This window comes from Ictalurus furcatus, chromosome 11 (genome assembly GCF_023375685.1).
Source record: "Ictalurus furcatus strain D&B chromosome 11, Billie_1.0, whole genome shotgun sequence".
NCBI lineage: Eukaryota > Metazoa > Chordata > Actinopteri > Siluriformes > Ictaluridae > Ictalurus > Ictalurus furcatus.
The window spans coordinates 23477603-23490874 of NC_071265.1; the positions used below are offsets into that span (position 1 = coordinate 23477603).

Consider the following 13272-nt stretch of genomic DNA (forward strand, 5'->3'; position numbering starts at 1 on the left):
ACTTTTTAAAGAATGTTCCTCTTTTAAAGTATGATGTGGTAAAATTGTGGGAAATAATGAAACCTTGAGATATAATATTTACTTATTAATATTTGGAATTTGGAACAAAAATGCTATTATGGGATTGGTGGTTGATTATTTCGTAATAATTTAAAAAATCAAGTTGCAGTACAGCACGTCACTTCTGATTGATCTCGAGTAAGAATGTTGTGGTCTAAGCTGCTCTGAATAAATAAGTCTTCTAAAAGTACACCCTTTTCCATAACATTAATTTTACTCTATACAGTAAACATATGACAACACAAGATGCATTAATAATACATCTGGTTTTTGTATGGTGTTGTGTTTGCTGTACTATGATGGACTTTTTGCTGTGTGTTAGGTGTTAAAGGATATTTTTATTACTACTAAGACAGAGTTGAAAATGTTCTGTACTACCCTGAATATATGTGCAGGTGAATCTTAAGGAACAAGGGCAGCTGATTCGCCAAGACGAGTTCCTGGTTTCCTTTAGGAAGAAGAAATATTACAGACATATTTTCCTTTTCCAAGATCTTATCCTTTTTAGCAAGACCAAGAAGACAGAGGTTGGGAATGACATATATATCTACAAACAGTCATTCAAGGTAATCACCCTATATACATTACATCCCTATGTAGATTTTTTTAAATATCACTCAACGTTTGTCATACACTGAAGCAAGATACAAATATCTATCCAAATGCAACTACATGACCTTTTCACTAATTTTCTCTATATATCGACTTATTTTTTTCTGTATCCGCTTCCTGTTGTAGACTTCTGACATTGGGATGACACATAACTGTGGTGATAGTGGGCTGTGCTTTGAAATCTGGTTTCGAAGGAGGAAGTCACAAGACACATACACACTACAGGCAAGAAGTTATGAAGTGAAGGAAGACTGGACCAAAGACCTGGAGAGGATTTTGTGGGAGCAGGCTATACACAACAGGGGTCAGTAGACAAGGTTTTTCTAATTTTGACTAATAATTTGTCCCTGTGTCTCACTAATAGTGCATTAGAATAGAGTAGCATTTGGTTTACATTAGGATATAACCAGTTGGAGCAATGTAAGTATATTTTGTTATTTGATATTTAAAAAAAAACAGTGGGTAGCATTGTCACCTTATAGCTCTAGGGTCCCTGGTTTAATCCTGAACTCAGGTTACTGCCTGTGTGGAGTTTCTGATATCCTCTCTTCATCCATGTGAGTATCCTCTGGGGTCTCTGGTTTCCTCCGACCTCCTAAAAACATGCCAGAATGTGGGCTGGCTACTCTGAATTGCTTTAGGTTTAGCTGAGTGTGTGAATGTGTGTGTTCATTGGGCCCTGCAGTGGACTGGTGTCCCATTTAGCGTATTTTCCTTCCTTGTGCCTGGTGTTTACGGGATAGAGTCTGGATCTGACCCTGACCAAGAAAAAGCGGTTACTATGAAGGAATAAAAAAAAAACTGTCTTTGCCTCTCATAGACCATAACAGGCATAATAATATACATTTGGCAGAAATGGGCACAACAAAAGTACATCTCCAACACTTAGCTATTTTATGCTATTATTGAATTTTAAAGGTAGGATATCCCAGAAACTCAGAAGTTTCAGCAGTACAAAATGTTAAAAGGAGCATTATCTCTTGGAAAATGAGTTGCTCCATTTTCAACAAAAAATGTGAGGATATTTCCTATTTAGATACATTTGCATATAAACATAACTTACTGTATAGCTACTTAATGGATGTTTCATGGGATGCTTTGCTCAGAGATTCGTATGCAAGAGAGAGTCTTCATGGGAATTGGATGCAAGCCTTTTATGGACATTAAGCCCAGTGAAGCTGCCATCTGTGACCGTGCCATTAACTGTGCTCTAACAGGACGAGGTGAAAAGCAGCATATCCCTTATATATTAACAATAATATTGACATAATGGATGATAAGTTGAAGGACTACTTACAGTACACACTATGTTAACAAATCCAAATAACATATTGTGGTGGTATTTCTGTTTCTGGATTTATTTAATGTTCTCAGACTGTAAAGCACCTGTTTTCTCTGGGATACCAGACGCCGAACAAGGATTTCCTGTCCAGAGGCCGAATTCTACTGGTTCAACCAGCTATGTGTCGTCTTGCAGCCACTCATCTTCATCCTCTTCCTCGGGGAGAGGATCTGTCTCACCTGTTGGTTACCACATTGGCCTTAGTAGAAGAATTGTTTCTGTGTCTGACCCTGGAAGATTCTCTAGTCCAGGAGAGCATGACTTAGACCAAGAAAACGTCAGGCAAAATCAGCTTGGTAAGGCATTAATAAATCATCATGATTTATCCTAAAAGGCATAAAAGCAATCTTACTTGTGTCAGAACACCTGTACACTGAACAAATGTAGGTAATTTTTATAAATCTGTTCCAGTGGACAGTTCAGAATCTTCAGGCGAGAGTGTAAGTGGCTTCAGCAGTTCTGGCTACAGTTTCCAGTCGGTGATTGCAGGAGAACATGAGGTGCACTCCTTAGAGGTGTCTGACACTGGTCTGGGGAAAGCATGCCCCCACAAAATAGAGGACCACCAGCAAAACAAAGACAAACCTTCTAAACCACAAAACCAAAAGAGGGACCAACCACTCAAGGTGAGTTTTTGTTTAAAAAAACAAACTATATTCTATATGTTCTAGAGTCTATATTTATTGTACATGGAAATTATTCAGTTTTTTTCCCTTCACAATGCAGGTTCAAGGGAATAGTCACATGGGAAAATCAACTGAAGTTTGAATAGAATGTTATTTTAACCATGGAGCATTATGGACCACGTAGAACTACCGAATCAACTTGTAAACTTTGTAAAAGTACCTGCTGGTGCTTGTTCTCTCAAAATTACAGGAGGATGCTCTCAGTCACCACAGATAGTTTTATCCTGGAGAGTGTGATTGCAAAGCTGAACAACATACTATTTATTATTGTTTAATTTTTTTTTTTTTAGAAACTAGCAGTTTCTGCTCACTTGTTTGCAATACATAATTTTGTACTCTATTTGTTATCCAAATTGTTAGCTTATCCAATGTGACAGTTGTTGTGGTTACTGTATGCATTTTGTTTTTCCTTTTCTGTATGAGCTGATTGATGATTTCCTGTTTCCTGTTAAATGTGTATATGCAGTATTGCAAAAGGGAGTAAAAAATACTTAAAATTTTTGTAGATGTACTTGGCAAAGGCACTGTATATGTCTGAATGCAAACCAAAATTAAAAATCATCACTTACAACCTGGAGGGTCACACTCTATTGGAACTGTAAGAAAGATGAACTTTTGTTTCCATTCTTGACATGATTCCAGCAGTAAAGGTACACATTTTACTGAAAATATCAAAAGCAGGTTATGAAGCAAAGTTGAGAGTTTAACAAGCAAACCCAAACTGACTTCTTGATGGTTTATAACGTGTAGACCAAGCCAAAAACAATTATATTCTAATATATTCAGAGAGAAATGGTGAAAAGCAAAAGTTCTGGTATCTAAAGTGGTTCATACCTTTACATATGTTAAAGCTCCAACACTACAGGTGAATCCATGTGTATAATCATGCATTTGCATCTGGTTGGCAGATAAGATCAGTTATCCCTGTTTCACAAATTCAGAATACATAACTATCACAATGGTTCACATATTAATGTTGTTGCAAAAAGAAAAAACACAAAAAAGCACAACTTGAAAAGTGTGATTTGCTCCTTCCAGTATGAAATGTTTTATTAATTATCAGAGAACAATGGTGAACAGTGTAAGGTTGGCCCTGGGGCCTCATTTATCCACCATGCATACTGTACCATGCTTAGTTTTGTGCATAAATAGTACATATACATGTTTCTACACAGAATGTGATTAATCTAATTCTTCTTGTCTGTGAGGATGTGCGTATACAGTATTTACACATACTCTTGACTTGTTAATCATATCAGCATAACTCATGGAGTAATTACTGATTTCCATGCAGAACACATGACACATGAAATGTGAGGTAAACTTATACAGTGGAGGAAATAAGTATTGGATGCATCAACGTTTTTTTCAGTAAATATATTTCCAATGAGGCTATTCACATGAAATTTTCACCAGATATCAGTACTAACTCAATATAAAGAATTCACAACATTAAAGTCCATAAATAAAGTTATTTGTAATAAAGTGGAATGGCACAGGGAAAAAAACAGTATTGAACACGTTAGCTGAAATTTATTTAATACTTAGTGGAGAAGCCTTTGTTTGTAATGACAGCTTCAAGACGCTTCCTGTATGAAGAAATTAATGGGCCACAGTATTCAGGTGTGATTTTAGCCCATTCTTCTGAACATGTTTTCTTTAAATCTTGTTCAATTGGATTCAAGTCAGGTGATTGACTGGGCCATTCTAACGCCTTGATTTTTTTTCTGTGAAAGCAATTGAGAGTGTCCTTTGCTGTATGCTTTGGATCGGTGTCCTGCTGGAATGTCCACCCACGTCTCATCTTCATCATCCTGGTGGATGGCAGCAGATTCTTCTCAAGAATCTCCTGGTTAAGGGCTCTATTCATTGTTCCTTCAATTATATGGACTGGGATGATGCCTTGCTTAAAGTTTTGGTAAATGCAACTTTGCACAAGGAGACATTTATAGAGAGAAATTGAAGGCATATATGTCTCTTGATGAGTACAACTTTGTTGTTTGTGGACACATGCAAGACATAAATGTTTCATGATCATAATATCGAGGACCATAGTCGCAGCAGATTTTATGATTTTATGTGAGCTACTCAAGTTTGTAAAAACACTATAAATTAGGCAGATAACTAGTAATTCATGTCTGTTTAATTCTTTGTTTGCATGCCAAGTTCTGATATCACTAATATCAGTTAACTAGTTAAACCAGATGAAATGGGGACTGCAAAGTCTTTTAATGAGCTCCTCAAACCAATTATCCTTCGTAATTGCCTGTAACCACAACTGTCTTCTTTTGGCTTGGAAAGGTGTCTGATTCTACAGTATGCAGTAAAAACAGAGATGTTCATGAACACTTTTCTGATTCTGACACCCAACAACACAATGCAACATTTTAGAAAATAAATTCTAGCTGTGCTCTTAAGAATCACTATAGACTCATTTTGTTTCTGCATCTATGAGGCACAGCTGATATCAGAGTGTCGTGTCTTACTCAGGGGTCTATAGCTAACAAAGTGTTTGACCATCCTATATTGTCAAACGTGTTTTTTAAAAAAATTTTTAATTTAAAAATACTCCACCAAACGAGCAATTATACCAGAATTCAACAGTAAAGTTTTTCAGGCAATTTCTGATGATATCACAAGTTCCACAGCTACCTGATCCGCACCCCCTGCCCAATTTGCACCGCACATGCACGGCTCAAATCGGGCAGGGAATGTGGCTCTAATAACCACATCATCTTCTCTATAAGCACAATTAGACTTACAATTCACGTAGTAACAAGGTACGGTAAAGCAGGTATTTTCAAAACCAATCCCTGTATAACAGGAATTTTTTTGTATCCCTGTTTACAGTAACAGGAGTTATCACCATATAAATGTTGATAATAAAGGCTCCACACATTTTTCCAAAACATACAATTAAACTCACATTCTGTACAAGCAACATCTCAGGACACCTATATAGAGAGATCAAATTAAAACTTGTCTAGGACACATGAGAAAGCAGGCCAATCAGACAGTTTCTTGTTGGACGGGACCAAACTGCAGTGCAAATGTTAGTTTCAAATGTACACATTTCACTGCAAAATTCTTCTTCTTCTTTTTATCTTCTTGCAGAAGGATCAGTATGAAATGTCATGTATAACATTTTCTAAACAAGTCTACCAACATATTCCACACCCATCATATCTACTGCAGTGGTCCACTACAGCAGCAAAGACAATAACAGCCTTTTAAAATAAATTTTATTTATTTATTCTGTTGAAATGTGTGTGTGATTTACTTTATATATTACTTTACTTTATATACATACAGAGGGATATTTTTAAGTGCCAATCCCACATTCATAAGAATTTCCAGTTATCATTCCCTTCAGACTAGCTGTACCTATAAATGTATTGTCTCACTCTTTTTAAATGTGTGTGCTAATTCAACCATCTTTGCTATACGTCTAAAAGTGAACCTGTTGAAATATGAGCACTAAGACTCTAATATGGCGTGCTGCATGCATGTAGCCTCCAATACAACTGGCCTGTAGTCAAATTTACTGAAAATAAGTTCTCTATCTATAATGCACAGCAGTTGCTGGACATCAACACACTAGGAAGTGTGCTGTGGTTGCAAAAATGCACTGATTAAACATGTTTCAGAAGGTGCTTTGGTAATAGTGGTTTCTACAGACAATGCTATAGCCAATTTACAAACTAGAAAAGAAAAGGCATCAAGAGAAACAGAAGGCCTGTATTTAGCATGACAAAAAGTCTGCTTGCACTCTACCCATGTAATGTAACTAATGTGCAAAATTAGCATGTAGCCTGCATGCAACTATACACATATTGTAGGGACTAAAGCAAACAGAGCTGATTCAGAGATTTGACATAGCCAAGTTAGACACTGTATAGTTATGGTTAGATTATGTTTGATGCACTTGTGTCTATTTCACACTGACAGTTCCTTAATATGATAATGACAATGTCAGAGGGTATAGTTTTAATTGAATGTAAGGTTTATTACACTTGGAAGTGGCACTTGAAATCAGTGAAATGAAACAGATTGCATGTTCATTATACAAGTAAAACTTTCCTAAAGTGCTCCACACCTCCTTCCAATAACCTGCATTATATACCTAAAAAAACCACACTGAACAGAAGCACACTGTGACATGTTTCCATATCTTAATGTTATATTTACAATGAAACGACCTTGGATATGAATAAAAATATATAGCAAACATAACATAATATTAGTTTATTGATTTATAAAGCACATTTAAAACAGATGTTGAAACCAAAGTGCTGTACAAGAAATAGAAAACAGAATTAAAACAAATTAAAAGACTAGACAAAAACCAAAAAAGGACAGATGAAAAATTTACACCCTCAATCAAAACAAAGAATACAAATTCAGTGGTGGCTTGGTGGTTAAGGCTTGGGTTACTGATCAGAAGGTCGGGGGTTCAAGCACCAGCACTGCTAAGCTGCTACTGTTGGGCCCTTGAGCAAGGCCCTTAACCCTCTCTGATCCAGGGTCACTGTATCATGGCTGACCCTGCACTCTGACCCCAACTTCCTAACATGCTGGGGTATGCGAAGAAAAGAATTTCACTGTGCACATGTATGTGATCAATAAAGACTATCATTAAATAGGTCTTCAAAGAGGATTTAAACAACAGGGGACAATCTAATGTGGAGAGGAAGACTATTCTAAAGACTAGGAGCAGCCACCGAGAAAGCCCGGTCACCTTTAGCCTTAAAACATGAATGAGTAACGGAGAGTAGTAATTGACTGGAAGATCGAAGGGATTTTGCAGCAGTGTATGGGGTGAGATCATCACAAATACTGAGGAACAAGTCCATGGAAGTCTTTAAAAACAAAAAGCAAAAATTTTAAATCAACACAGGACTTAACGAGTAAGTGCAGAGAAGTGAGCACAGGTGTAATGTAGAAACAAGTGTAGAAACAAATTCTTGTATTGCTGTATTCTTTTATTAAGTTTCATTCTGATGTGTGTAAAGGGGGGAGGGGGAGGGGGCAGGGTAAGGGCAATCACAGTTAAATATCGGGAAAGGGAGTAGAGTAAACATTTTGCACTTTGAGAACCCCAATATTGTTGAATCATTTCTCATCCACAGAGAAGAATGTTAAATGTCAATAAACCAGAACAAACATGCCTAAAATTCCCAGACTTTGAATAACACTAGAGAGTGTGTCAAGTGTGGGGTGGGCGAGTAGGGTTGTGGTGGGGGTTGGGGGGGGGGGTAGGTCAGACTAGAAAGTTAAAGCTTACATCTATCTACCAGTGGTCATTTACACTTATATTTGCTAAACACACCAAACTTACATGTTGGTAGATTTTTACCATGTCATGGCCGTGATTCATCTAAACCCAGTGCATCTTTCAACAATTTTCTATGTCTATATCTGTAACGATACCTGCTGGAGACAAGCGCGGACGGGCAGGACAGCATGGAACATGGAACGACGGGGCGATGCGACTGTGCTTCGATATCTCCAAGTGGTACGTCACCTCATTGATTTGCTTCATGACTCGGAAGGGGCCAATGTACTTAGGCTGGAGTTTCTTGCTCGGGAGGTGTGACTTTAAATCTCTGGTGGACAGCCACACTCTCCCCTGGTTGATAATTGGGATGATCTCTCCGGCACCAGTCTGCCTTTCGTTTGGCGATGCGGGAGGCCTGCACTAGCCGTTGGTGGGCGCGTTCCCAAACCTGCTCCCTCCAGCGGAACCACTCATCTACTGCAAGTGAGTCAGTGGGGGAGGCATTCCAGGGGAATAATGGTGGCTGGTAGCCCAAGACACACTGAAATGGGATTAACTGGGTGGCAGAATGCCACAGCGAATTCTGCGCATATTCCCCCCATGGCAAGAAGTGGCTCCAGTCTGCAGGATTGGTGGCACAGAAGGTTCAGAGGAACCACATGACCTCCTGGTTAGCCCGTTCTGCCTGGCCGTTAGCCCAGGGGTGGTACCCCAACGTGAGGTTAACGGTGACCCCCAGCTTCTCCATAAAACTGGCCCAGACGCGTGATGTGAATTGGGGACCCTATCACTAACGATCTCCTCTGGGATGCTGAAGTATCGAAACATGTTGGAATAGGAGTTCGGCTGTGGTGGAGGCAGAGGGAATGGCCTCTAGTGGAATAAGGCGCAGGGACTTCGAGAACCGATCAACGATTACTAGTATCACAGTATTCCCTTGTGACTCGGGTAGGTCCGTCATGAAGTCCAGGGCCAGGTGGGACCACGGGCGGTCAGGCGTGGGTAGCGGTACCAACCTCCCGGCAGGTAGAGCGCGTGGAACTTTGGACTGAGCGCACGTAGAGCATGAGGATACAATGCGCTGTACCTCTCTGGGCATATGGGGCCACCAATACTTCTCTGCTAACAGGTAGTAAGTGCGACGGGCCCCCGGATGACCCGTCGCTAGTGTTGTGTGGGCCCAGATGATGAGTTCCTGATGGCACCTCTTCGGAACGAACTGTCTACTGGTAGGACAGTTTGCTGGGATACGTGACCTGGGAACACGGGCTAAGGCTCGATCTAGGGACCACTCCAGGGCCCCTACGATACTGGACGGGGGCAAGATATACCCTTCCTGGTCTTCCCGCCCCGTCGGCTTTTGTGTTCTTTGTTCCGGGCCGATAGGACAGAGTAAACTGGAACCGGGAGAAGAACAAGGACCAGCGGGCCTGGCGGGACGCGAGACGTTTGGCGGTTCTCAGATACTCTAAATTCTTGTGGTCGGTGTAAATAATAAAGGGATGTGCAGCTCCCTCCAGCCAGTGTCGCCACTCTTCTAGGGCTAACTTAACGGCCAGCAGTTCTCGGTTCCCTACGTCGTAGTTGCGTTCAGCAGGTGACAGCATTCTTTTCTCGGAAGCTACGGGGTGCAACTTTGGTTTCTCTCCGAATCTCGGAGACAGGACGGCCCCCACTCCTGCCTCTGACGCGGCGACCTCTACGACGAACGGCTTGGAGGGATCTGGGTCCCTTAGGATGGGGGCTGTGGTAAAGGCCCGCTTAAGTTTCTCTAGAGGCGCTTGGGGTCCAGAGGAGCCGCCGAGGTTTACCTCTCAGGAGGAATGTCAGGGGTTGCGCCACCTTACTGAAATCCCAGATAAATTGTCGATAAAAGTTCGCAAAGCCAAGAAAATGTTGCAACTCCCTAACGGTTCGAGGAGTGGGCCATTCCACGACCGCTTGCACTTTGCGCTGGTCCATGGCGACTCCCTTCGGGCTGATGATATATCCGAGAAATTAGATTGTATGTTGATGGAACTCACACTTCTCAGCTTTCACATAGAGCTCGTATCACAATAAACGACGCAAGACCTGCCGGATATGTTCGACGTGTTCCTCTCGGGACGTCGAATACACCAGAATGTCGTTGATATACGTGGTGACGAACCTCCCAGTATGTCCCTCAGTACGTCATTGATTGGGTTCTGGAACACGGAGGGAGCATTAGCGAGCCCATACGGCATGACCAAGTATTCTAAGTACCCGGAGGTAGTACTGAAGGCTGTTTTCCACTCGTCCCCCTCCCTAATGTGGATCAGATTGTATGCACTACGCAAGTCCAGCTTTGTAAAAATGGTTGCAGACCGAAGCTGTTCCAGGGCTGAGGGAACGAGAGGCAGGGGATATTTGTATTTCACCGTCACCTGGTTGAGGCCCCAATAATCTATACATGGACGGAGGCCCCCTCCTTTCTTCTCCACAAAGAAGCCGGCCGATGCGGGAGACGTGAAGGGTTGAATGTACCCCTGCTGGAGAGCCTCCTGGATGTATTCCTCCATGGCCGCTGTTCAGCTTGAGAGAGCGGGTACACGCGGCCCTGAGGTGGACTGGCCCCGGGTAGGATGTCGATGGCACAGTCGTAGGGTCGGTGAGGTGGAAGGTTGCTGGCTCCCTCCTTACTGAACACCTCCTAGAGCTCACTATATTCAGGGGGGACTTTAACCAGGACATGGGACAGGGGGCTCTCTACCGTCGTCATGGTTACAGGGACCGTAGGGCCCCTCAAACAATTGTGTACGCAATACGGGGACCAGTGGGTAATTTGTTGGTCCGCCCAAGAGATTTGGGGGTTGTGCAGTGCTAGCCAAGGTAGGCCGAGAATGACGGGATGTCTGGTGGAAACAGAAAGGTACAACACGATGGTTTCATGGTGGAGGGTGCTGACTTGGATGTTAACGGGCCACGTGCTGTGGGAAATCTCTCCTCCACCGATAGGGGACCCGTCTATGGATTGCAGTTCTCGAGGTCGGACCAGGGGACGTACAGGGAGGCCGAGCTTCTGCACAATCCCTTCATCTATAAAACTCTTGGCCGCTCCAGAGTCAACTAGCGCTGAAAGAACAAAGGACAGCCTGACTGTACTAGTGATATAGGTAACTCAAATGTCTGAATAGAATAAGACTGGGTTAGACTCACCCGGCGACGCAGGGGTTGGCTGTCCTTCCTCCCTTCGGTCGCTCGAGGCCTCTTGTGGGGGCACTGATGAATGATGTGGGTGTCCTCACCACAATAGAAGCACCACGAATCGCGCCGGAGTCTCTCTCCTCCTAACGAGTCCGGGCATGCCCCAGCTGCATGGGTTTGGCTGGTGGGACCGGTTCTGTAGGCAGTGGATGACCCAGCGTGTAGAGGTTAGTACGGCGGAGACGGTCCAGCCGGATAGCTAGGTCTATGAGCTCATCAAGTGACATCTGTTCGCCCCGACAGACTAATTCTCGCACCAATTCCAGGTTCAGCCCCTGCCAGAAAACGGTTTTGAGCGCTGGGTCATTCCAACTGCTTCGGGCAGCGATGGTGCAAAACTCCAGGGAGTAATCCACCGCATCCTGTGAGCCCTGTTTGAGCCGCAGGAGCTCCTGTCCGGTCTTCCACCCATCGGGGGAATGGTCAAAAGCTCGCTGGAAACAGGAGAGGAGATCCGCGAGCGAGAGTCTGACACCGCCTACTCACTCCCATTCCACCGTAGCCCATGCCAGAGCGCGTCCGGTGAGCAACTCCATGAAATGAGTCAGCTTACAGGCCTCAGACATGTCCGGGTGACTCTCAAAGAAGAAGGTGCACAGTAATAAGAAGCCCTTACAGCGCTCCGGTTCCCCAGCGTATCTCTCTGGTGTAGGCAGCGGTGGTTGAGGCACTGCCGGCGTGACCGGAATGTGCGCAGCCGGCGCGGGCTGGAAAAACGCTGGGGCAGTCTGAAGTGGATGTATAGCTGTAGCGGATGGAAACGTGGCAGCATTCAGACGTGAAACTTGCTCGACTAATTGCGAGATCTGGTCCCGCTGCGTCACGATTGCGCGATTCCGTTCATAAAACCTGCGTTCCCACGCTGGGGTGTCCGCTGCCTCCACAGTGGGCGAAGTAATCTGTAACGATACCTGCTGGAGACAAGCGCGAACGGGCAGGGTGGCGTGTGCAGATGCGACGTGAGAGGAATAGCAGAAAACAGACTAATACAGGCGAACAGTCCAACTGGGTAAGGCAAGGAATCATAAACGTGAATAACAGGCAGTACCGTCCAAGTACCAGGGAAATCTATGGCGCGAAGGTTAATGAGACCTTTTATAACTTATCAGCCGCACAAGTGTTGGTGATCAATACTCAGGTGAACTTGAGCGCGGGCATGGCTGGGAAGTGTAGTCCCTGTCCGCCATGTTTGTAAGCGGCACCGCCATCTGAGTATTGCGGCCGCGAGTTCACCGTGGCGTAACAATATCTGTTTCTATATCATTTGTAGAAAGACAAAGTATTCATTCAGATCACAAAGCCTTGTGTACTCATGATAATATAAATCAGGATGGTACTTTGTTCCAAGACGTTAACGCTTTCATGCATGAATTATGAAATCCTGATCAAGGATTTTTTTTTCTCTGTGTGTTTTTACTCTTCTTTAGACATAAAAAAATATGTTACCTTCATTTTACTTTTACATTCATTTTTCAAAAATTTATTGAAGTGTCCACTCCAGTGGACTGCATGCGTTCAAACGAAGAATTAGTGTCCACTCTAGTCTGTTATGCAGTTATTCTATTGAAATCCTTGCAATAGCCAGAAAATGGCTTTTGAATAGCTGTCCACTGTAGTGACCACTATGAATGAAAGGCTTAAAGACTATGCATAAACTGCTAAAAAAAAAAAAAATCCACAAGTGTTTTTTTTTTCTTCCTAAACATCATTCTTCGGTAGTTACTTCAGTGTGGTCTTCTGGAGTTCTGAGGAATATACATATTCATATTATCAAATAGCACAAACACCTAACAATTACACTGAAATTTCCTGGATAGATTTCCATGTGATAAATGGCCCAGAATTTACACACAGGTTATGACTTGTACTAGACGATTACAAGAACCGCAGCTGTTCTGAAGATAAGGCTGGTCCTACGCTTATTATTTATTTAGCACATATATTAGAATCTGACATTAGCATTGTTAGGGGGAAATTTTTTTTAATTATAAAACCCTTAAGGATTCTTTGGTTGTCCCCCTGAGGGGAACTGTTATGATTCTTCCAACCCTCAGATTGAGAGCACTCAG

The 13272-nt window shown here is 42.6% G+C and overlaps 1 protein-coding gene across 4 annotated transcripts in view; it reads left to right on the forward strand.

Moving 5' to 3' along the window:
* The window catches only part of quo (quattro), a 34449-nt gene extending 30823 nt beyond the window's left edge, over positions 1-3626 (forward strand). For all 4 annotated transcript variants that reach the window (XM_053636163.1, XM_053636164.1, XM_053636166.1 and 1 more), the window contains 6 exons: positions 456-626; positions 799-976; positions 1779-1895; positions 2047-2310; positions 2426-2640; positions 2741-3626. In XM_053636163.1, coding sequence (XP_053492138.1) covers positions 456-626; positions 799-976; positions 1779-1895; positions 2047-2310; positions 2426-2640; positions 2741-2782 — 987 coding nt within the window. In that variant the 3' untranslated portion in view covers positions 2783-3626. The remainder of the gene's footprint in view (positions 1-455; positions 627-798; positions 977-1778; positions 1896-2046; positions 2311-2425; positions 2641-2740) is intronic.
* The last annotated feature ends 9646 nt before the right edge of the window (positions 3627-13272 follow it).